This window comes from Cuculus canorus, chromosome 2 (genome assembly GCF_017976375.1).
Source record: "Cuculus canorus isolate bCucCan1 chromosome 2, bCucCan1.pri, whole genome shotgun sequence".
NCBI classification, from domain to species: domain Eukaryota; kingdom Metazoa; phylum Chordata; class Aves; order Cuculiformes; family Cuculidae; genus Cuculus; species Cuculus canorus.
In genome coordinates, this window is record NC_071402.1 from 49,135,860 (window position 1) to 49,159,553 (window position 23,694).

Below are 23,694 nucleotides of genomic sequence, written 5' to 3' on the forward strand. Positions count from 1 at the left end.
TTAGGAAGGGCTACACTCCTTTTCTTGCCATGGTAGGCCACCTTCACAATATGCTATGCTCTAATTTCTGGTAGTAGCAGTGCCATGGACTGGCTGACAAGATACGGGCTTAAGCATTTCTCTTCTCTTTATCTTTACACTTTCAGTAGTGAGCTATCAAAGTCCTTCCTGAATTTATTAAGGATGATGTTATTTATTATCCTGTTGCTGTAGATCCTACCAAACATGAGCAGCATACTTCCCACCTTCTCACACACATCATGAATTGCATCTGTGAAAGGATGCCTGTGGGAAGCTCCCATGACTGGAAGCTGCTGAACAGAAGCAAGAGGGCTAATTGTAGTGAGTTTTATTAGTTTCCTGTCTGCTAATCATTAAAAGCTAATACTATTTGTCTGTCTTGTTATTTGTCAGAGGCTCCGGATGGGAGATTTGGAGACACCACTTCTTCATACCTGTGGAAAACTTTGCATGTGATGAACAAAGGATAAAGTGTTCTCCAAAGTTTTCAAGAGCACCAAACGAATATTTCCATGAAACAATGCACTGGGGGGAGATGCCTGCTTGAAAAATGTCAGAACTGGGGAGGAATGTGGATGAAGAGCTTAAGCATCTCTAGAGAGGGCAAATGGAGATTTGCAAGGCTTTATGAGACAAACATCCTGAGATGTATACTCCAACAGATCAGCTCTGCAGCCCACAGTCCTCTTGTGGTTTTGCCCATACATGTACAAAGAAGAACAATCAAAGCAGTGAAGGGTCTGGAGCACAAGTCTTACAAGGAGCAGCTGAGGAAACTGGGGTTGTTTAGTCTGGAGCAAAGGAGACTGAGGGGAGACCTTATTGCTCTCTACAACTACCTGCAAGGAGGTTGTATTGAGGCAGGTGTTGGTCTCTTCATCCAGGTAACAAGTGGTAGGACAAAAGGAAATGGCCTCAAGATACTCCAAGGTATGTTTAGACTTGATACTAGGAAAAATTACTTCACAGAAGGGGTTGTCAAGCATAGAAACAGGCTGCACAGAGAAGTGATTGAGTCACTGTCCCTAAAGGTGTTTGAAAAGACATGTAGACATGCTGCTCAAGGACATAGTTTAGTGGGACTTAGCAGTGTGAGGTTTATGATTGGACTTGATGATCTTAAAGGTCTTTTCCAACCTAAATGATTCTGTGATTCTGTGTATCTGCTGGCCAAGTGATCAGAGTAGTGTGCCACAATTTTCCATCTGCACAACCCCAGTAGAAAATTACAATAACGATGAATGTTTGTACTGTGACCTCAGAATTGGGTAGAAACAATAAGAAATTTCCCCTCTTTTTCTAGTCTGATTATCTCAAGACGTGGGAAATATGACACGTCTCTCTTTGTCTGCTGGTTTGCATACCTCTAGAGAGCTCTCTCTCTCTCCCTCTGCTCTTACTTTTGGACTACTCTTGGCCAGTTTCAAGAAAAACTCCACAGATAAGAAGGAATCTCAAAACCTATAAAGTTTTTACAACTTTGGGGAAAGGAGGTGACCCAGCAGGTGATTGATAGAATCCAGACAGGAAAGAGGCCTTTTAGAGATCCAAATCAGGAAGATGGCTTTAACTGAAGTCCATAGCTGGTTATTATACAAAAGTCTATCAGTCACAAGAGATGAAGCTATACAAAACTAATTTCTTTGCGATGCTCACAGACTAACTTCTTGAATGATTGTAAATGTTTTGAGAAGTGTTTTTTACCACTGCCCAATAAAGTTGTTATATGTAATGTGTGCGTTATTTGTCTCATACAACAAACGTAACACCCAAATTTGTTACTCTGTCATCAGGGAAATAAAATGGGCTTACCATTAATTTAAAATGGATGTGTAGTCCTAGTACTGCTTGTTTCACAAAGTTGTACAAATTGAACATAAATGAACCACCTGATATGTAACATCTTGTTAAAGAGTCCTCTTCTTTGACCTCCCATTACTCTGTGATGGCCGGTAATTGATCTTATGCCTAATGGTTCAAAACCCTTAGATACTGTTTTCTCTTGCCAAATCCGTCTTTCATTTATTCAATTTCCTGCATTGTATTACAAATGATTGTATAAAATGTGACCTATAGTATTTTTATACAGTGTTTTCTGCTGAATATGACGGCAGAAATGTGTCTGCTGCTAACAGCCTTCCTTACCATGGGACATTTCAGGACAAGAGGCAGTGGGCACAAACCCACACACAGGAGGTTTCCTCTGAACATCTACAAACACTTTTACTGTAAGGCTGACTGAGCACTGCCACGGGTTGTGTATCCTTTGAGATATTCACAAGCCATCTGGACATGGTCTGGTTCTAGGTGGCCCTGCTTGAGCAGGGGGCTGAACCAGATGACCCCCAGAAATCAGTTTCAATCATTTTGTGATTCTGTGGTTTCCACCATCCTTTGAGTCGACCTGCCAGAGGTATGTTGGTGTTATCCTTTTCTTCCTTAGTGGCTGAACCTTTGTTTCTAATATACGGCTTTGTAAGTGAGGGAATAAAAGGGTGTGGCCCAGTACTACCAGTAATAATGTGCAAGTCTGGGAAAAGAAGCCCATGCCTGCATCTTTTATTAAAGGCCTGAATTCTTCAAGGTGAAAGCCTCACATGCATTCATTGATCATTCATTGTGCCTGTGACACACCTCTGAAGAGCAACTTAAAAATACAGCCACTTACAAATATGGCTATTTATGAGTTGCTTGCTGCTTGTCTACTGAAAAATTAGGTGGAAGGTAGGAGAGATGGAGCCTATTTATTGCCTTCAATCATGCTTCCATAGTTTTGGTCTCCTGTGTGGGATGGAGTTCCTTTGTTTTTTACCTATTTTCCAGATTCAATATTCTGTGCAGAAAGGCACGCCTAATGGCTTCTCATATCTAGAAGGCCACCTCTTCCTCTCTACATTTTCCAGTAGGAAATGGGGTGGTTCACCAACAAAGAATATTCTGAGACTCCAAGCTTCCAAATTTCCTTTTGCACTTGTTTTCCCACTGCTAAAACAGTCTTCTTTTTTGGTTTCTGCTCCAGTAGCTGGAATAGATTCAATGCCAAACCCTAATAACATGTCGGGCTGCACATGAAAAGCTTACAACCATCGCTGACAATGGTCAGCTTGCACTTGATCTGGTTCTGCTGCTTGGTGCTTCTTTTGTAGACCTAATCAAGGAATGCCTGCATCACCTGATGGTTTTCCTGAACTACCTGCCTTAGCAATAGCTCCTCAGTCCCTACTTCACAGCTGGTAGTCCATGTGACTGTGGTTAAAGTCCTGCAAGCCTAGAAGTATGACATTCTGCTTCTGACATGAATACTGCAGTCTCTTGTTCTCTGATAGGAAAATGGTAGACTGAAGAATCATGCAAATAGGAGTGAGCTTATTACATGCCATATGTAAGAGGACCTGCTTGAAGAAGTACTTTTAAGAAGTAATGTGAAAGTAAAAAATTATAAAATGGAACAGGGAATTCTGGGAAGTTCCCTTAATTGCCTTAGAGGAAAGCAAGTATGTCTTCACAGGAAAAAAAGGCTAGACACAAATCATTGTGGATAGCATTGAGGACTGGCTCAGCAGAGTGCTTGTTTTGCTGGTACACCACTTCCTTGGGCAGCTGCACTGTCCCAGTGGAGGTTTTTCAACTGGGCATGCAGTCAAGCAGCATTGCAATGTCAGCAGCTGTGTGCCAGCTTAAATGCTACCAGTATATTTGTTAGCATTGATGTGGCCTAAGAGTATCCATACAGGATAGTACTATAATTACAGCAGTATGATTGTAGAACTCTATTCATGGCATATTTTGCAGTGTAGTCTTTCCAGTGTTATCATGTGAAGCCTTCATTTGTGAAGTCCCATTGACTTCCCCAAGTGTAGAGATAATTGCATGAGAAGGATCTAAGAGGTTTAATCCTTCTCGTGGTATTTCAATGAAAATTAATTTCTTATATATTATGTATGAGTAATATATTTCTGTTTGTACATTAATATTAATGTTGCATATTTTTGAGCACAAGTTCTATTCTGTAGGATTAAATTATCTTAGTAAGTAATAGCCCAGAATTCTGCAGGCTGAGTTGAAAGTGGATCCTTAAAGGCAAGGAGAATGTCCCGAGTCACACTTTGGAAAGTGAAATTAGTCAGCATTATTTTTCCACAGTGCAGGAGAAAAGTGGGTTTAGTGTTTAAGTTAAACAAAATAAGGTATGTAAAAAGACACTGATTTTGCCTTTCTGTTAAAATCCAGAGAGCTTTTACAAAATTTGTGATAGAGAAAAGAGCCAGAAGAGTATTCTCTTGTGCGTACTTGCAAACTATTAATTTTATTGAGCTACATCTGTTGCTGATTGTTGGTGAAGAAAGTAGTGGCTTTATTGAATGACAGTCTGTCTCAGTATGGCTTTTTTAAAATAAAGGAGAAAAAAAACAACTTTAAAGAGAAAAAAAGCCTATGAGCTTACTCAGAATACCAGCTTTTTGCATCTCAGACCTGCCAAGTCATGCTCTATGGCCTGTGCTTTGATGCCACATCATCTGCAAACTTATCAGTGTAATCTTGATCATAATTTCTCTTTAATGTCTGTAGCCACATAGCTGCTCTGATACTGAGGTGCTGAATGTTAGGATGCCTCTTGATGGGCTAGCAGTGCTCTGGCTCCAGAGGGTTGGCAGCCTTCTTTGATTTTAAGTGCAATGTAAGGAGACAGAAAGAAGTTGGGATGCTGACAGAAAGTTCAGTTGCTGATACAGTCAGCCCCAGATTCCTGAGCACTACTCAGCCCATAAATTTGCAGTGCTCAGAGGCTCAGCCTCACCCAGAATCAGGCCCAGGATAGAAAGACAGAAAGAAACCTGTTCGGCTTTCAGGTCCCAAATCAAACCACAGTACTTAAAGCTGTTTGTGTTCATAAACTATGTAAGCCTGATATGAAGTAACTGAGAGAAAATAGGTATACAGCCACGTGCTGCCAGGTTTTAGAGTCACTTTTCTGACAGGTACCTCACTTCAGTATTGAGTTTCAAAGATCTAGAGAGATTTAAAGTATTAGAGAGCTCGAAAGGAAGAGATGCAGTTTATAAATGTTGCGAGATGTTGTTGTTTCTGTGTGGGGATGTGAGACATTGTAAACTGATGTACTTCATCAACCCGGGAAGGAAAGGCTTATGACTAAGAGACATTGAAGACAGATGTGATTAAATGCAGAATCCAGAATGTATTTCTGCCTCAGTGCATTTCGTGTATTAAAGCAATAAGTAACCATAATGAATGAAATTAGAAAAAGTAATGGTTTTCTCCATTTTTTGTTTTGCTTACCTTGTGGGATTGATTGTGTTCTGTCTCTAGACATGTGCACTCAAACACTGTTAAACTTAAAACCCTGCTAAAAAAAAACACGGAAGAATGGAAAAATCCTTATAAAATTGTTAAGAGTAGTTTTTTAAAAGCAATCAGGAAATACTAATTAAAGAATGTTGTGTGAGCAATGAGAAGAGTTAGCAGGTAGTCAGTTTAAAAAAAATGCAAGATGACAGTGCCCCATAAGCAAGATAAATAGCTAACTATGCAGTGAAACTGGCTAACATATGCTTAGGGTTTTTAGAGCTTAAGGTTGACAAAATAAGCATTCAGGAAGGTAGAGAAGAAATCCTCAATTAAGGTACTGTCAAAAATAATCTGAGCTATGATGAAAAATGGCTAAATGGACAAATAAGCTGGGACTGTGGTTGCTGTTATGCCTCATGTAGGACCAAGCACATTGCAAGCCCTTAATAAAATAATGATATAAAACATCAGTTGGCAACATGAGAGGTTAGCAGTGGCAAGGTGCTGTATTAGAGTGCAAATTTTGACTTGGTTTCGCATATGATTTGTTGGAAGCTATTCACTTTTCTCTTGTTGGGTTACCTTTGTGCTATTTTAACAGGTTTATGCACCTTTATGCTATTTTAGCATGGATTTAATGTGAAGAAACTGATTGAATTCTTGGTCTTGAAGAAAGGGGAATTTGAGGATGTGTGAGGTGTGGCATTGCTCTCTTTTGGCAGCAGCAGGTTGTCTCAGCTGTGTCGATCTATGCCCTTGGTATGTGATGAAACTGAGTAGAAAAGGCCTTGAAAGTCCCTTTAACTGGTGTGACAAAGGTGAACAGTGTACCTAGTTGTACACAGGAGGTTGTTGTTAGGTTAAGAGGTACACATCAAAGCCGTTTTGGGTAGTGCATGCAAAAGGGGTCTGAAAGGAGTGTAGAACGAACTGGGTATACCTGCAAGTGTGTTTACGAAAGGGGGAATGGTGTATGAGAAACTATAAGGCATATTTTGGTTACCTTTCGTATAAGAAACAAGTATTAATTTAAAAGCAGGGATACAGGAGATCTACAAATGTCATACGTATGTAATCAAGGAAACCAGTATTCTTGAAAAATTGCTTCAACGTGGGAACTTGTGGCATATCATCCCCATGGAGAAAAATGAAGCGTGGATTAGGTGTAATATAATAGAATATAGTATACAAAAAGTGACTTACAATCACAGGAAAAAATCCATCCCAAAATTCTCAGAGAAAGGAGTTGAGAATAAAAAGAAACATTAAGCAGATAAATTTACAGTCTTTTAAGAAGAGGTATCAACAGCCTGGAAAAGGCTGCCAAGCAGACATTTAACAGGAAATGTAAGGATTATACATTAAATTACTGTTTTGTGAGTTTGATTTAAACAGTGAGGAACAGGAGAGAAAGGCTAATCAAAGACATGATAGAAGAACACCTAGAAAGTTTGAACTTAATGAAGGATGGAGGGCAAAGATTCACAAAGGAAGAATCATGCTTAAAATTTTCAATTCAGAGTATTTTGAGAGAGTAGCCACAAGTGCTGACAGAGAAGCCTATAAACATGATTTACTAGGATTTTAGCAAAGCTTTTGAAATGTTATAGCACAGAAGACTAATCTGTTGGGTGAATAAGTATGGCATAGGGAGAGATACTTTGTTTGATTAAAAAAGAAAAGAAACATTGGCTTGGGTATGGAAAGCAAAGGAGTGTTGTGAATTGAAGCAGGTTAGGTTGGATGGATGTGAATAAAGGAAAGCATTAAGAATCATTATTTGCACCAATTTTGTTGAGTTTATGCAGCATATCAGTACTCTGTAAGGAAGAATAAGTAGTAAGGTGATAAAATTCCCTGATAGTACAAAAGTGGAGAAATGTCAGAACAAAATAGGCAGGTGATAAAATTCTGAATGACTTTGACAAGTAGGTAGAGCACGGGCAGATAAGTAGCATTTGCAGTTCATTTTCAACTAATACAGTGAGGCTAGAGAATAGAAAGAGGAATGTATGGATACCTCAGACAGTCACAGTTAACAGAAGGCTACATAGAAGGATCTTCTGCATACCTCTGAAGGGCTTCTGAATAGAACTATAAATCCCCTAACTGAGTGTTTATTAGTTGTTTTACTTTGTTTATACAAACAGATAAAATTCTGGACCCAGAACTGAAGCACCAATTGAAAGACCATATTTTTGGGCTGTTTATAAAAGCAGCAAAGCCTCATTTTTACATAGCATGGACACTTAGGGCACCTTTATCGAAAGGAAATTTTGAAAACTGTGAAGTGACAAGTGAGGATCAGGACAATAATTAAAGGTCTGGGTGACATTAATTATTCAAAAGGTTAGAGAGACACATGCATATGCTCTGCACGGATTGAAGGCCCAATCCAAAGCTCATTAAATGTGGTCACAGAGCACCTTTGCATGCTGGAAGGCTTTGAATTGGTTCTGAAAACAGGAACACCAAACAGGAATGCAAGAAACCACCAGATTGCCCAGTGCTCTTATGAGACAGCTTGTCCAAGCGGTTACTCTTCACGGACAGTATTGAATGGCTCCAGGAATGACTCAAACTTACGCTCAGCATGTAGAAAACAAATTGACACTTAGGTTAGCAGGAGAGGGTTTAGTGAAGGATTGTGGGCATGTTTATTGAAGAGTTTTGTGAAAAGACAAGGACAGAATAATATAAGAAATAAAAGGGAAAAGTTAAAACACTTTCTTAATCCCATCTGATAATGTGTGTGTCACTCTTCTCTGGTACAAATCTGGAAGTTTTGCAGCAAGTCACAATTTAGAGTCCAATATGGCTTCTCCAGTTGCCACACTGGTCCTTCCCACATCCGTATGGAAATGCACTGGTAGGGGTCTTCTGCAGCCCACCTTTGCTGATGCAAACTTACTCTGTAGCATGAAATGTGAGTCAACTTGTTTCCGTATTTAGAGGGGAGAATGGGAATGTTGTCATGTTTCTGTCTCTCACAGGGGGCTGACAGGTGTCCTCTGGGAAACGCAGTGGTGGCAGGTTAGGGCATGAGTACCTGCTGCTGTCTACCCTTCATCTTTCTGTGGAGCTGATAAGCCCTGGGCTGTGAGCTGGAGCAGTAAGGACTGGGTGCCCACTCTGTGCTCTGAGTCCTCTGTAGGCACAGGTGACTCGGGCAGAGGGGTGCAGCCAAGGTTCCTCGCTGCGAACAGCTTCAGCAAGGCAAAACAAGGTTGGCTCTCACAGCCCTGTGCTTTCTTCTCTCTGGAGCCATCCTGTATCGCAGAGGACTGGAGACACTCAGGAGACATTCAAATGCCTCCTTGAGTCAGAATCCTTTTTTTTTTTCCTATACTGTGCTACACAAGTGCTGCAATCTTCTTTCCCAGCTATCCAGGCAAGGGACATGGAGTTACAATGCCCCAGGGCTCATTTCTGTCTTATTCCACTAGGTTTCCCCTTTGTGGGAACACAGTCGGTCTCCCCCTGGATCTCACCTCAGTAGGGAATTGGGATCAGTCATGAAGCACATCAGGACCTCAGAGCTCCTGTGAGCAGTTATGAGTCCCGTGGTTCTGACAAAGCTTGTGAGACTAAGATGTACCTTGCAATAAAAAAGTACTTCCTTAGAATGCAAAACATATGGAAATAAGTATGTGGTTTTTGTTCAGCCTGGTGTCAAAACGACAAGGTTTGATCACTTTGAAAATCTAAGGGTAAATGGAATTTACTGAGTTTGCTTTTAAAATAAAAACTTAACCGTGCACAAGTTTAGACACTTTGAGGTGACTGTGTGTTGAACTAATAAAAGTTGATGTCAACATTTTAGAATATGTTTAGAAACAAAAAAGAACCAGTGTTTGATCAAGCAGCAGTCACAAAAACATTCTTCCCTTCACGATAAAAAGAAAACCTGTGTGTGTTATTCTGCAAATATGTCAGATCATTTTGAAGAGGCTAGTAAGTGCTAGTAAATTATTATTTTTTGTTGTTGTCAAATGAGTTTATTTTTTGGCATTAGACTTCAAAAAAAAACCCCAACCTTTGTATATGTTGTCATTATGTACATCAGTCATAATTTTGCCAACAATTCTTGACATGCACTCTGCGTTACTGTGCTAACAAGAGAAAAGACCAGCCATTAAGTTTATGTTTCTTTGTTGTTGAACAAAGTCACATATCAGGAATAATGCTAGGGGTATGCTAATAAACAATATATAGTGCCTGTCATCAGGGAGTAAGAAATATTTTCTAACTAGTTCTAAAGGGAAACAATGTTTTAAAAAAAAGGATAGTGATTTTTATTTATGCAATATTGCTGTTCTATATGTCAGCATCAAAAAGCATCTTGTAAAGAGCTTAGCATAATAAATCTTTGATCGTGACTGTCATTATTTAGAGGTCTTTGATAGACCTAGATGTAGTGCAGTAAGGTTAAAATTACCCACATACAACAGGAAATCTTTAGACTGAACCTGGATTTCTACCGACGTTACCAGTATTGTCACAACAACAAAAAAGGAAACAAGTGTTTTATCTTTTAAAACAGCAGCCTTTACAAATTGTAACTGTAAAACTCAGTCAAAGCGGATTTGTTTTCTGGGTACGCATTGCTTTTGCTTGTCTATGTAAAGATTTACCCTGGTTATGTGCTAGAAAACTAAAGTTGATTTAAATGAAAAACAGCAAAAAGGGCTTATGATTATTTCCACTGAGAAGTGACGCAACACATTTTGGTATTGTCATCAAGAAAATTGAAATAGCCACTGTGTGTGAGAAGCAATGGGAGATTTGTAAAGAGGAGCCCACAGGAACACTTAATTTCAGTGTTTACTTTGATTAGTCACTAATTTTTCAGTTAACTTGGTAAGACAAAATGACATATGTTTAAAAATTCTTTGAGTTCCTGCCTACAGGCTTGATGCAGAAAGATACTTAATGGATAGGCATTTTATCTGTCTGGGTCAGGGCATCTAAATTTAGATGCTGATAACAAATCCAGCATATCTTTAATTATGTTTAGAGTCAGGGAAAAAAAACCCTTTTATTTTAGTATAATCAATAATACCAGCTGTATAACATTCTTTAAAAGTTAAATACAGACAAGACAGGCTGTATTTTTGATACATCTTTTCCAGTGAACCCTGCTTCTTCCCCTACTAATATATGAAAAATCTGCAGTTTACTACATCTGTGCTAGCTTTTTGTAGCTTTATATTCTTTAAGATACATTTAAAATACATAATTTGTTGTTTGTTTGGTTGGTTTTTTTCTTTTTGTTGATGTAGGCAAAGTGTCTGTGGCTGTACAGAAAAGTAGGTGCCTCTTGGGTTACTGCCTTGATGCAGCAGTTCAGGGCTTACCTTGCCTTCATCGCATCTTCAAAACAACAATTGAGCTCTCCAGGACTGTTATCCTTAGGAGTTGAGTCCTTGATACTACAATTATGCAGTTGAATTATATTACGAATCTGACTTGTCTCATTAGATGCCTGGATAACTGCAGTTTTATGGTGAAACCCCAAAATCTTACTTTTGAATGTACTCTTTGTTTTCTCTTTTAAAGTGCTTTCCAATATCAAGTGCTTTCCAATATCAAATAACTGGCCAATTCAGGTCAAGAAAAATAATAAGAGAAAATACATTTACATTCTTAGGATGTTGAAATGTCTTGGACAAGTGACGTACCATGTAGAAAAGTGAAATAGCAGATCTCTTTTGAAAGACACTGAGACACAAATGAAAAACTTTTCCAGTGGACCAAAGACAGCAGAGTAATGCATTTCATTGTTTATAATGAATTTGTTCTGTATACACCATGTTTTTTAAGTAAGTCAGGCCCAATCTAATGTGGCCAGGAGGATTTCTCCCTGGCTGGTTTCCAGCCAGCCTTCCCAGTTTTCGTACAGGCTTGCCAGTAGATGTTGAAGCAACTGCCCAGATACAGTAATCACTTGTGGAGAGTAGCAGGGATTTTTCTCTCCTTGAAAGATGGCAACTTGATGGACCATTTAAATTGGAAGGTGCAGAAGAGATTCTTCAGCCCAGTCCCAAATCACGGAGAACATTTCTGATATCTGTGTTCTGTTCCTGGCTTCTCCTCAGTTTTCTAGTGGGGCTAATCCGTTGGTATAAAATGAAGGATTCACATTGATTTCAGTGTTGTTTGGATCACATCCCACTTACCCTCACTGATTTTTCCTTCCATAAATATAAAGCTGGTGTTTTAGCGGTACCAGTCAGTCCATGGAGTTAGGAAGCTGAAAAAAGACAATCATCTACAGTTCCAGGAAACTCAGATAAAAGATACTACAGAACTGCAGAGTGTTATTTTTTAATATTAATAATTAAGCTTTAATGAAAACACTGCTGGAGAGCTTTAAATAACCACTTTGAACTCAGTATTTTGAGTTACAATGAAATGGTTCCAATTACATGTTTCAGTAAATTTTATCTACCCTTATTTCTTTAGAAGAAGACCTACCAGTGCATCAAATGTCAGATGGTTTTCTACAATGAATGGGATATCCAAGTTCATGTTGCAAACCACATGATTGGTAAGTGAAGCACTAAAACTTCTCACAGACAGACATTTCTCTTACTCATGGTCATCATTGCCTCTAAAATTAAACAGAGTTAAGGAGAAATTAATTGTGCATCCATCAATGATTAACCTAAGCATGATTGATTTTTTTATTCGTATTATTAGACTTGATAAAGCATTAGCATATTTTATTTTCTGCAAGGGCTAGTTTAGACTTCTGCAGAGAATTATATATCCACTGCCAGTCAAAACAAAGGTGATTAGCAAATTAAACTTCTAATCATTTTTGCATTATTGAAAACAAACTAACAGGAATGGTTAATGAACTGGATGTTAGCTTTCCATAGAGTTTTAGACAGGTTTTAATTTCAGAAGTTATTATGGTAATGACACTACTGTGTACTTCTCAAGCACCTTGGTACCAAAATCAAAACTGGTGAGTTTTTGTCATTAGGAAACATAAATAATTCAAATGGCCATAAAATAGTATTGTTTGTTGTGTTTGAGCAGTCTGGAAAAAAATCCTGAGTGTATCTGTATACAATTAAATACTATCATTTATTTGAAAAAGTAAGGAATTGCAGTATTCAGTAATGGAATCTGTTCTTTAAGGTACAAGCGTTTTAAAAAGTCTTTTAGGATTCCTGAATCCAAGCCTGGCTTGATGTTTATAAGGCTGTTACAGTTGTAAATTGGTATAAAACAAAAGCTGCTTTTTCTTTGATATTCATATTTTCCTATTATTTGTTTATTCCCCTAGGATTACCCATAATGTTTTCAATTTGGTAACCACTCAGTAATAGCACTAAGAGTTCTAGCAGCCAATTAAATTTATCAAGCACATCATTTGCCCGATAATAAGATGACATTGCCAGGGTTGTCTCTTTTTTTTTTTTAGCCCCTTTTCCAAATTTCACATTTCAAGACAGAGATGGATACCATTGATTTTATATTCCTGCTTCCCTTATGCTGTTTTTTTTGCTATAACAGAAAAGCATGTAAAGCGTGTAAAGCACAAACCAAATGATATGTATACAAGCCAGTAATTACATATTCAACAGAAGACAGTTTGTTGGGGATTTTTTAATTTTATAACTTAAAAATACTTAGTTTGATGCTTGTGGTTTTTGTTTGTTTTTTCTCAAGTTAACATGCAGATTTCTTCCATGAGCACTAGTAGTTTGGCTGCACCGTAAAAGAAAGCTACCTGCCAAAACTTAATAGCCCATTTTTCTGGGTACTTTATTAATAAGTTTTAATACATATAGAACATGAACATTTTATATACTTCTCATAAAAATGGATAAACATAAACTTTAAGCTGGTTTTGTAAAAGAGCAAATTTTGCCTGTTGGATTAAGCCTCATTTTTTATATTTTCTGTCTTTGAGGAGATAATTTTAACTATTTCACAGTATCCAGTTTGGGTCAGTAACATGGAATTTACAGTAGAACCCACTATTTCTGTTGTTTTCTTTGAATCCAGTGTTTGACATGTTGTTAATTGTAGCATATAGTGACACTGAAACATTACAGGAAATAAGAGAATTTGGGTAAGGGACAATGCTGAAATGACGGAGTGGTGTGTTTGCTTGCCCAAGTGCCTAATATTTTCAGAATAGGAGCCCACTTTCTTCATGAAATACTCAGATTTTCTCTTTTTTTTGCCTCTGTTTTCTGGATTAGTTCTAATAAAGGGTCAGAATGGGAGGTAAAGGAGGAGAGAGTCAGTAAAGCAGGACAAATCCAGTTAGCTTGCTTCAGTCTGCAGTTCTGAAAAAAACTAAGATTCTCTTAAACTGAGCTATTAACTGCCTATGTTCTATTTCTAAAAGCTGGATGAGGTTGAATGAGAAAAGCGAATCTTTTAAAAATAGTTAATTGTTTTGTCTGTGTTGTATCTAATCATGCATGATATTGCTTCATGACATAACCATAGTGACACAGATTTAGATGTGCTTAATATGAAATCTTCCCAGTGAAATAAAGAAGGAGCTTGCAAAACATGCAGGGAGATTTGCCGGTCGTGCTTGTGGTAATCTGTGTTCAGTGAAAGATTCTTATCTGCGCTGCCAGACTTAACAGTGCAGCTCTTAATGATGTAGCCTCGATTAAGCAAATGCAAGGGGATTTTGTGTTGGGGTGGAGTGAAAGGAATATCAACGTTCCGGAGAGTTTTGAATGTGACCTCAGAATTGAAGCACAGGGAAAAATAATTTCTGATCTCCTATTCTGTTAGCCTTCTCACCACTAATTGGATTTTTCCTTAGCTATCTTTCTAATTTCGTTCACCCTCCTCCCCTTTAATTTATATCATTGTTCACAGACCTTTTCCAAGACTGCATTCTGCCTGGAGAGAAAGGTTCAAGGGGTGACATCAAGCTATTTAAAACCGGCCTTAGTTTATGCATCTGTAGGTAGGCTTATAGTGTTCATATATAATAGACAAAACATGCACACTAACACATTTGCGTGGATATATGTAACCCGTAGATATACCCACAGATATCTGTGTGCATATCAATAGGTAGATTGAAAAATATATTAGATGAAACACTTCAGTGAATATTGACTTGTTGACACAGCACATTTACCAAACAAAAACCCCTGGTTTACTAAAGTCGTTGGTCCCTGCTTTTTTACATGTATCTAACAAAATACGTCTTCCTGCCTGCTTTCCCAGTAGGAGACTGGCAGAACAAGATGTAGTGTCTTTGCTCCTCTGGGGAGGGGAAACTGAGAAAGCTTCAGGAAGAGAGAGAGAGAGAGAGAGGGAAAGAAAGAACTACTTTAGATGCAAGAGAGAGGGAAAGCAATCTGGGAAGGCAGGCGTTGCAAGTCAAACAGCGTGATAATCCCTAGATCAAATGTAGGGGCAATAAATGTCTTTACAGACATCATCACACAATCTCAGGAACTGTTATTTCCTCTCATAGTAAAATGCTCACATTATCTGTGTGGCGGTTATTGACGGATGTAGTGTCTTCTTACCTGAAGGAATCCATAACCAGAATTCAGGGAAAAGAAAACGAGGAGGCAGCTGGGACATGGGGCAAACAAGAAGATAGAAAGTCATCTGCCAAACTCCACTCAGAAATGTGTAGGAACCACTGGTAGAGATGCATGCTCAGCCAACTGAAGGGAACAGTTGGTACTCACCATCTTTTTAGCAGTGTGGAAGCCTAGAAAGTTGATGGTGTCCCATCTAATTACTGTGCCTCTAGAAAATGATCCCAGGATATAAACTGAGTTCATGTTGCTAACATCTGTAGAGAGAAGTTGTGTTATAGAAGGTCACTGAGGCAAAGATATGTTTCTAAAATCCCAGTGTGAAACTTAGACTTTTAAATAAAGTAACTGGAATTACTTTGTTGTCTAAAATAGCTCCTCTGAGGGAAGGTATTTTTAGGTTGTGTATATGTGTGTGGTTTTGTCTAATCAAATATAATCTCAACTAGACATTTAGCAGGGGAAGAGGGATTAGAGGCTATTTGAAAAGCCTCTTACTCTTCTTTGTTAGGAGGGTATATAGTGTTTTTACAGATTTTATTATACGTTTCCATCAATTCAACAAGAGGAATTATGCCACCTAATGGAAAATAAAATCTGCAGATGACCCAATGAAATGTAATCTTAAGTATCTTTGACAACAGTACAATTTGCATTCATTATTATACAAGTTATATTAAGAAGACATCATGAGGGTGGCTTTCCTCAGTAACTACATGTTCATTACTTCTAGAACTTCCCATTTTAAAACCGTTCCTCAGTCTTTAATTGAGTCTTCCCAACATCTTTGTGATGGGACAGGGTAATAGGCCTTTTCCATTGCATAGATGATGACAAAGAAGTGAAGAAGTAGAATTCTTTGCTTGTGTAACATGAGTGAAAGCTCCAGAGTCCTGACTGCCAGATATGTCTGCACATACCTAGACACTGTCTTTTGTCAAGCAATGCCCACATTTGCCTAAACTACATGCTGATTCAAGCTTAGGCTAGGGTATGCCGGAGGGCAGGAACCATGAGCTTTTTAAAATAGGCCCTCTGTTTAGGCATTGTTTTGGACCTAGATGTAAGTACATACTATTGTTTGGATCATTGCCAAACGAAAACATGTTTGCCAGCGTGCGTATTAAAGTCTGTTGGTAAAACAATTTCTTAGCTTTTGAGTGGAAAAGGAGGAAATGTAAATCCAGCCACATTTCATATGGGTTTAGGAAGTGCTGGCAAACATGGTAATTCTTCAGCAGCCTTCTTTCTTTTACTTTTCCCTCTGAGTGGAATATGTAGCATTTTAGCAGCTTTCTTTGAGAAAATTCTATTTCTGGGTCTATGATGTCTGTGGAAAAGAGAGAGGCTTTCTGGCATCCCTTTGTTTTGCTCACATAGTTTACAGTTGGTATTTGACCTGAGAGGGTAGAGAGAGAGTCTTGCCATTGTTTGTGTTCTATTTGCTGCACTCCAGTGCACCTCCTATTATTTTCCCTGTTATTTTAAGCAAACAAGCTAAACAAGCTGTTTTTTCTTCTACTGGTTCCTTTATATCTGTATTATCTGATGTGGTTCAGTGTAAATAGACTAAAGAGTTGCAGTACCAGTTGCCTAGGAGTTTACACACATGCACATACAGAGTGGATCAGAACTGGGGAGTTTGGTTTAACTCAGAAAAGGAATAACTCCATCCAAAAATATGAGGCTCAGCAGCAGTAGTGTAAATTTGTAAGTACTCTGAGTAAAGTACTGTTAGGCATGAGATAATGTAAAGAGATGACATTGCCAAGAACTATTTATGAAGAGCTTAATTTTTTTCACTCTGATAATTCTTGACCAATAATTACCAGCTTCTAATTATCTATTTTAGTTAGAAAGAAATCTCTATCACTATGGAGGTTGGCATTGCAACTAGCGCATAAATCCCCAAAGAGGTAAATGTGTTCCAAACAGCCACAAACAACTGTCTCATGAAACATAGTGAGCAAATTGCAAGCCGCTGGCTGTGCACAACAGAGCAGCACATTTACCATTGAGGACTGATCAGGCTGACAAAGAAAATGATAAAAGGGGGAAAAAACCCACAATCTTTGTGGTTTGCTGCTACTTTTATCCATGGAGAGAGCAAGCCCCAGTGTCATAGTAAGAGCCACTGCCCCTCTGAAAAGTCGGGGAGCAAAGGGGAAGGGTGCGATAGTCAAGATTCAGTACCTTTTTCCAATACCTCTTCTGAAGATTTCTGTATAGGTCATTTCTAATAAGTAAATAGCCTTTTCCTTTTTTTTCACCTTTTCAATGTCGTGTATAAAATGTGTTTTTTGAAGTCCGTTGTGGAAAGGGGTTGAGCTTGTGTTTGAGGGGAGGATGTTGTGTAGCATTGAGTGAGGTAGCAGGTGTGAGCAGGGGGAGGAAATGAAGGGAAAGAAAGAAAGAAACCTGAGCATTGAAGTTAGGAAGCAAATGGGAAAACAGGATGAAGCAACCCTGCCATTGACAAGAAGAATTATAGTTTAGACCAGCAAAATAAAGTCCCAAGTAAACAGATCTATACTGGAACAATTGTAATTTAAAAAAGAAGAGTATATTGAAAGTGGGATCTAACATTTTAATTTCTTTGCAGAGAAATTTTACAGCTGTGTTTTATAATAACAAGAGTATGTAACCATTAGAAGATGTAAAGACACATTTTAGTGCAACTCATGATTTCTGATTTTTTCAGTGACAGTGATATAAGTATATAATATGTATATATGCTTGTGTGTTGTGTGGATATGCATGTTTGCATTATGCATGCTTTAAATGCATGCATAATAAACCTATAAAAATAAATCATCTTATTTGCCTCACATTTCTGCATTGTACATTATGGTACATGTGGACAACATCACTGATGTCAAGACAAAGGAAATACCTCAGCTGGCTTACTTAGGAGCCCAGGAAAATTTTCATCTGATGGTAATAGCATGTGGCGTTCACACATTCTGTTATTTGTCTAGTGCCTGAGGTCATTAAAAAGCATGATTTTCCTTTCACATATGCAGAAAGCTGTGCTGGGCAACTAATACTTGTTGCACCATGTTGACCTCAAGTAACACATATTCAGAATGTCGGTTTAATTGCTGTACAGTAAAACTGATGTTATGAAGTGTCTCTTACATGAGGTTTAGGAGAAAACGTATCCGAACATACGCATCTACACACTAGAGGAGGAAGGAGGTGAAGACATCCTTTTGTTAGTCATCTTCCACCGATTCCTCAGTAGTAAGAAATGGAAATTGTGAAATGGAAATTGTCGATTTATCATGAAGATCGTACCCTCTTTTGGATGCCTGGGAATGTCCTGTTTACAGGCAGAGCTGGTGAGAAGTTGTATGAAAGTTAGAAGAAACTTGATGTCCTTGTCTGCAAAATGAGGAGGTGTAATTGAAATACTCAGAAAAAGCAGCATTTGGTGTTACCTCCGAGAAAACGTAGATTTATTTTGTGAAGAGCTAGGTTACAAAATAGACAAAATCTGGGCTGTTTAATACTAACAGGAAGCTACTCTCCTGTGGGCAATGCTAGCTTATTTGAAAAGCCCATAAAGGGTTTCTGCATGGACCATACAAAAGGGATACTTTCTCTTTAATAGCCATCTGTACAGGAGAGATGAGAAGTGGGCCAGGTCATCTCTCCTCAGCTGTCATGATATTAACGTAGGTAATGGAGCAAGCTCTGCGTTCTGCTGGGTGTTGTTTTTCATAGATGTTCATCGATTTACACAGATAATTCTGTTTATTTCTTAGAGTTGGTCCAAGCAAACCAGGCAGAATAACAAACACCAAAGCATTTCAAATGACTTTATCTTTGTTGGTTTGCAATGTAACTTTTGTCTAAAAAATGGTGTCACACCTACTGTGCAGATGGCTGCATGATTTGTAAACCAGCCAAAACATTTAAACAAATGTGTGATCTGGGGATAGATTAAATAAAGGATAAAATGGAGTGTGGACCACAAATTCTAATAATCAGATGATTTTAAGTTGTGTGTAGTGTGGAGCGATGGTAGCAGCGATAGCAGGGAACGCTTGCCAATGACAGCAAGGTGCCTTACAGATCTCAGGATGGAGCCCATGGCCTAGTAGGCCTGGGTTTGAGAGCTGCACATTTGCTGTACAGCTGGCAGCTCTGTATGGGGACATCAGATAAAACTTATGTAAAATGAAGTGTTATTGCTTAGTATGAAATTGTGCAGAGAGGGAATTTGCAGACAGTAACTGAGAGCAGAATTCGTGGTACCGATGAAGCAGACTGTAAATATGAAGAGGCTTTAATTATCTGCGCAATTTAACAAAAAATTCAAGATGTATTCAGAAACGGCAAAGGCGGCTGTTAAACGTGCTAGAGTGGCACTGTTCTCTGGGCATTAGGTTGTGTGTGTCACCTGTTCAGGCGACAGCTGCCCTGACACCCCTCCTAGGTGCACACTTTTGCCCCATCAAGCTGCTCTGCTGGAAGCTGGACCTTCGTTTCAGGGAGTGGAAGCAGGAAATAGGGCTTGGGTTTCGAGTCAGCTTTTTAGGAAAGACCGTCGTGGCTTCTAAAATCACAAATGGTTCAGTCAGGACAGTGGGCAAACATCTACGAACCCCTTTTCTGGAGGGAGGGCACCTTGGACTTAAAAGATTCTAATCAAATAGAATGAAAGTATCTTACTATTAAATAATATTAGTACTAGTAATAATAGTAATGATAATACTACTGAAAGAAGCATTAGCTAGATGTCCACAATTCAGACTGGAGTTCATTTTGTAGAGAAATGAAGCAAAGCACACGAGAGCTTTAGATTTTTTCCTGCAGAACTACCCGCGGTATGAATTGGACTAGAAGGAGGAGATGCTACTGAAGGATAACGCCAGGCGATACAAAAGTTTTTCCTTTCCCTATACCTGCTGTAAGATCCTCCTCCGAGCCACTGCAGCGATACACTGTGCATGTTAATACTTAAGCACCACAGGCTGAATTAATGGCACGGTGTCAGCCTTCCCTTTTGTTCTTTGTTGCTGACCATTTGTATTGCAGGCTTTATCAGTAGCCTTAGCACATTCCTTCGGGCTGTGTTTAGCTGTCAGCGCAGAGGGCAGCCTCGCCATCCCTTCTCTCAGTCGCCCCTGTTCTGAGTGGAGAAGGCTCCGATTCTCTTGACGGAGCACGTCCCGAGGTTTCTCCCTGCGATCTAAGCAGAGGAAGCGAAACAAAAGAAGCCAATATGGAGAGTGGGTGTCGAACTTCAGCTGCTCATATTGTTGCATTTGGTGAGCTGACGGGGTTTCGTAGGTCACCTTTAGAATTATGCCTATGACAGCAGTAGCTACCTGCCAAGATTGCAAGGTATCTCACGGCTCTCAGGATGGAGCCTGTGGCCTGGTATGCCGCCGTTGGAGGGGTACACATTTGCTGTACAGCTGGCAGCACTGTATGGGGCAGCAGTGTGGGCTGTTAGGGAGCTGGAAAGGAGACAAGCATGAAATTTCTTCTAACCCCAACTCTGTTTTTCTGTACTGTTGGCTGCTTCTCAGTTCCTTGACAAAAAAACCAATCAGGCACCCTTTAATCCGCCTGTGATTACCAGTGGTATAAAAAGAGAAGCATAATGAGGAAAAATGCCTCGTTTTGTTGCCTTCAAAAGCCAACAAATTGGAGTTAACTTGACAGGAAGTGGCTTAATAATTAGATTATTTATTTATTCCTGACACATATCCCCCTGTTACTAGTCTCAGGAGATCCTGTAGATGGTACGATTTTCAAGCTGCCATTACTTCGCTGTCTTCTGTGAACAAAGAAGCTACTGTCTATCAGTCAATTAAATGCACTCTTTAAGCAGAGGCTGAGAAGTCCTCAATGGAGAGAGCCCTGGGACATTGTGGCTGATGATTCCTTTCTCTGTACTGTACATCACACTCTCAACTACAGTCCCCACAGAGATGGAATAAAGTCATGCATTAAAATATCACTTGTTGATTTGTTTGCTAATGAAGAGCCATTGAAATGTTTGTGTATTTCTGTGGCAAAATTGTTGATAAAAGGACTACTTGCTTGCATATCTTACTTCATCTTCAGTAAGTGCTTATTTAAGACTTACTAAAATTAAAGTCAACAAATTAAGGAAAAAACAGAGAGATGGATAATATTGGTTTACTTGCAATTCACATCAATGTAAATAACACTGAGGACAGGAAGAAGAGAGAAAGGGGAATAATAGTACTTCAGCCATGTCTGTTATAATTTTCTTCATTAGTAACAATAAAGATCTCTGGTGCTTTTTTTTCTGGTACGGTAACAGGCACCTGTTTCAAATAATAAAAATGCTGAAGTATCCATTTAAAAATTATCCTGGACTTGTAAGAATGTTCTATTAAAAGAAAAAGAAAAAAAGTGGGAAACATGAGTCCGTGTTTCTGGGTTTTTTGCATTTCTTTTTGGATTTTAAATATACCCGCCTAACAAAAAATTCTATTATTTGAGCCAGTTAGACTCTTAGTTGAGAAGAGGACAACCATGTCAAACTAGTTAGCAGTGCTGGTTGAGGTTGCATGCTTAATGCAAAATCAGCAAAGCTGTCCAAAGCTGGGGCTTTTGAGCTTAATTTCTCTCTCCCTCAGCCTCCCACCACCAGGCTTCTTAACCAGATTTCATAATCTTTGAGTATTTGACCTTCCAACATTCATCTTCCACTCTCCAAGAGCCTGGGTCACCAGAGTGGACTTGTGTGAATCGTATTTTGGGCTGGGATGGAAAGAGGAGGTGTTTGAATGTATTTTTTTTTTTTTACAGAAGTCGACATATTGTATACCTGTATTCACACTGAAAATCATTAATTCGCAATACCCATCTGGAGTTGCTGCAGGTCTTACGCTTCTTGTCTTACAGAGCTATATTTGCTCTTAAGAAATATACATAGTGCTACAGCAGTTCTCCGGTGAACTAGCTCTGTTCTGAATTTAGCCTCTGTGTGACCATTTGCACCTGCAAATAGAGCCTATAAGTGTGATAATATATGGTTATTTTCTCAACCTTATAAAGGGAGTCAGTCATGCCAGGATTATTGTTTTCGATGAACGTAACAACGAGCTATAGGGAATTAATTCAAACCGGCCTCAAATTGGAGTGTTTCTTATTCCTATCCTGTTATTCCAACTCATTTTATTAGAAAAAGCTTAGATACTCAGAGGTGTTCTATAATAGAAAATGAATTTGAAACCCATTCATTAATTGGTGATTAATACATTTCAGGATTAGTTTAAGCAAGGCCCTACCTCCTGCCCAGTCAAGTATGTTCTGGTTAATATCCAATTATCTGCACCTTCGTACTTATTATGTCTTAATATTTCGGATATGATAACCAGAAACTTGAGAGTAATGCTAATGAGGAGCATAGAACAGGAATTAACCAGTGACACACTCAATGATCCTTACTGAGGAAAGTAACTCCTTCTGTCTCCTCATCATAGTTGTTGAGCTACCAGCATGCTTTCAATAAGCAAGACTTTTAGTTCTGCTTATTGGTGGGAGCCTAGAATTATATTTAGGTAAAAATCCTTAGTTTTGCATGTAGACCATGTGTGGCCAGAAGATACACCTGAATACTTTTTGTCACATGTATAGTTACTTTCTTCAAGTGGAGCCAGTAGAAAATTAAAGTTAAATGTAAAGTTAAATGGTAAAGTTAAATGTAAAGTTAAATGGTAATACCTACTTAAAATACAAGTTGTTTTGTCATTGAATGCCCCATCTTATGTACATGGGTGTATTCATGTGTGTACAAGCTGAACAGGCTATCTAGCACCTCCTTCAGCTTGTGAAACAGCTACTTTAGCAACCAGCAATCCAGATATGTCTGTGAAATAATAAAAATAATCTAATTGCTACATGGGAAATGTAAATATTACCAAATTAAGATTTTCTCTGCACAAAAATGTCATATCCTTAAAGTTCAGTCTCAGGTTTTTTGCTTGTGAAAAATTATTATATGCCCTCTTTGTGAAATATGTTAGTAAAACCATGGGACCAACATATCAATGGGGCAGAACTGAATAATTCTGTCACATGGCCTTAAACTAATGCAGTTATAGAGGTAAATTCAATGTGTAGGGAGAAAGGAAGAAGAAACATTCCTTTTGGCAGATATATTTTTCTTAACTAAGCTGCTGTTTGAATACGTTATGTAGTTCAGGGCATTAGGAGAAGCCTCAGAGGAAATGAAGCAGTGGGCAGAGTGAAGGAGACCTGCTCAAAGGTGCAAAGCCACATAACACATTATTTTTATTACATAAATATAAGCTGATATAGGTGGTACTTATCCAAGAGATTTTACAGAACGTGCTATTCATAGTGTGTTGGACAAAGCTTACTTCAAAACTCTGCCTCATTCACTGCCTTTATACTGAAAGGTACAAGTCTCACATTTGGGTTAGACTGAATGATAAAAAGGATAGTATATTTCTGTAATCTAAAGCGACCATAAAACACGTGTACAGTGGCCAGAGTTAAGGATATGCCTGTAACATCCTTTGGTTTTTTTTTTTTCAGTGCCTAGCTGTACAGTTTGAATTTTCTCTCACACAATACTTTATCAGGGTGTCGTAATTTGGGACCTCAGCAGTATATTCTTAATATCTAGCTGTTTGCCTAGGCACCTTTTCTCCCAACCCTCTCTCGGGCAACCTTCACAATGAACCCACTGTGCTTCTGGCTTCATCGCTTTTCATTGCACACCTATGCGAGTGCCAAGACATCAGATAACTGTGCAAAAAAAATCCCCTCCAGGCGCCCCCAGATGAGACTCCTGCAGAGCACTGTG

The 23,694-nt window shown here is 38.7% G+C and overlaps 1 protein-coding gene across 11 annotated transcripts in view; it reads left to right on the plus strand.

Annotated features, from left to right (window-relative positions):
- Window positions 1-23,694, plus strand: part of ZNF521 (zinc finger protein 521) — a 235,871-nt gene that overhangs the window by 103,016 nt on the left and 109,161 nt on the right. For 8 of the 11 annotated variants that reach the window (XM_054058508.1, XM_054058510.1, XM_054058511.1 and 5 more), the window contains one exon: window positions 11,794-11,878. The exons of 1 other annotated variant lie outside the window; for it this stretch is intronic. In XM_054058508.1, coding sequence (XP_053914483.1) covers window positions 11,794-11,878 — 85 coding nt within the window. Of the gene's footprint in view, window positions 1-414; window positions 2,055-11,793; window positions 11,879-23,694 lie in introns of those variants that run through there. 2 more of the 11 variants (XM_054058515.1, XM_054058509.1) reach the window with 2 other exon arrangements.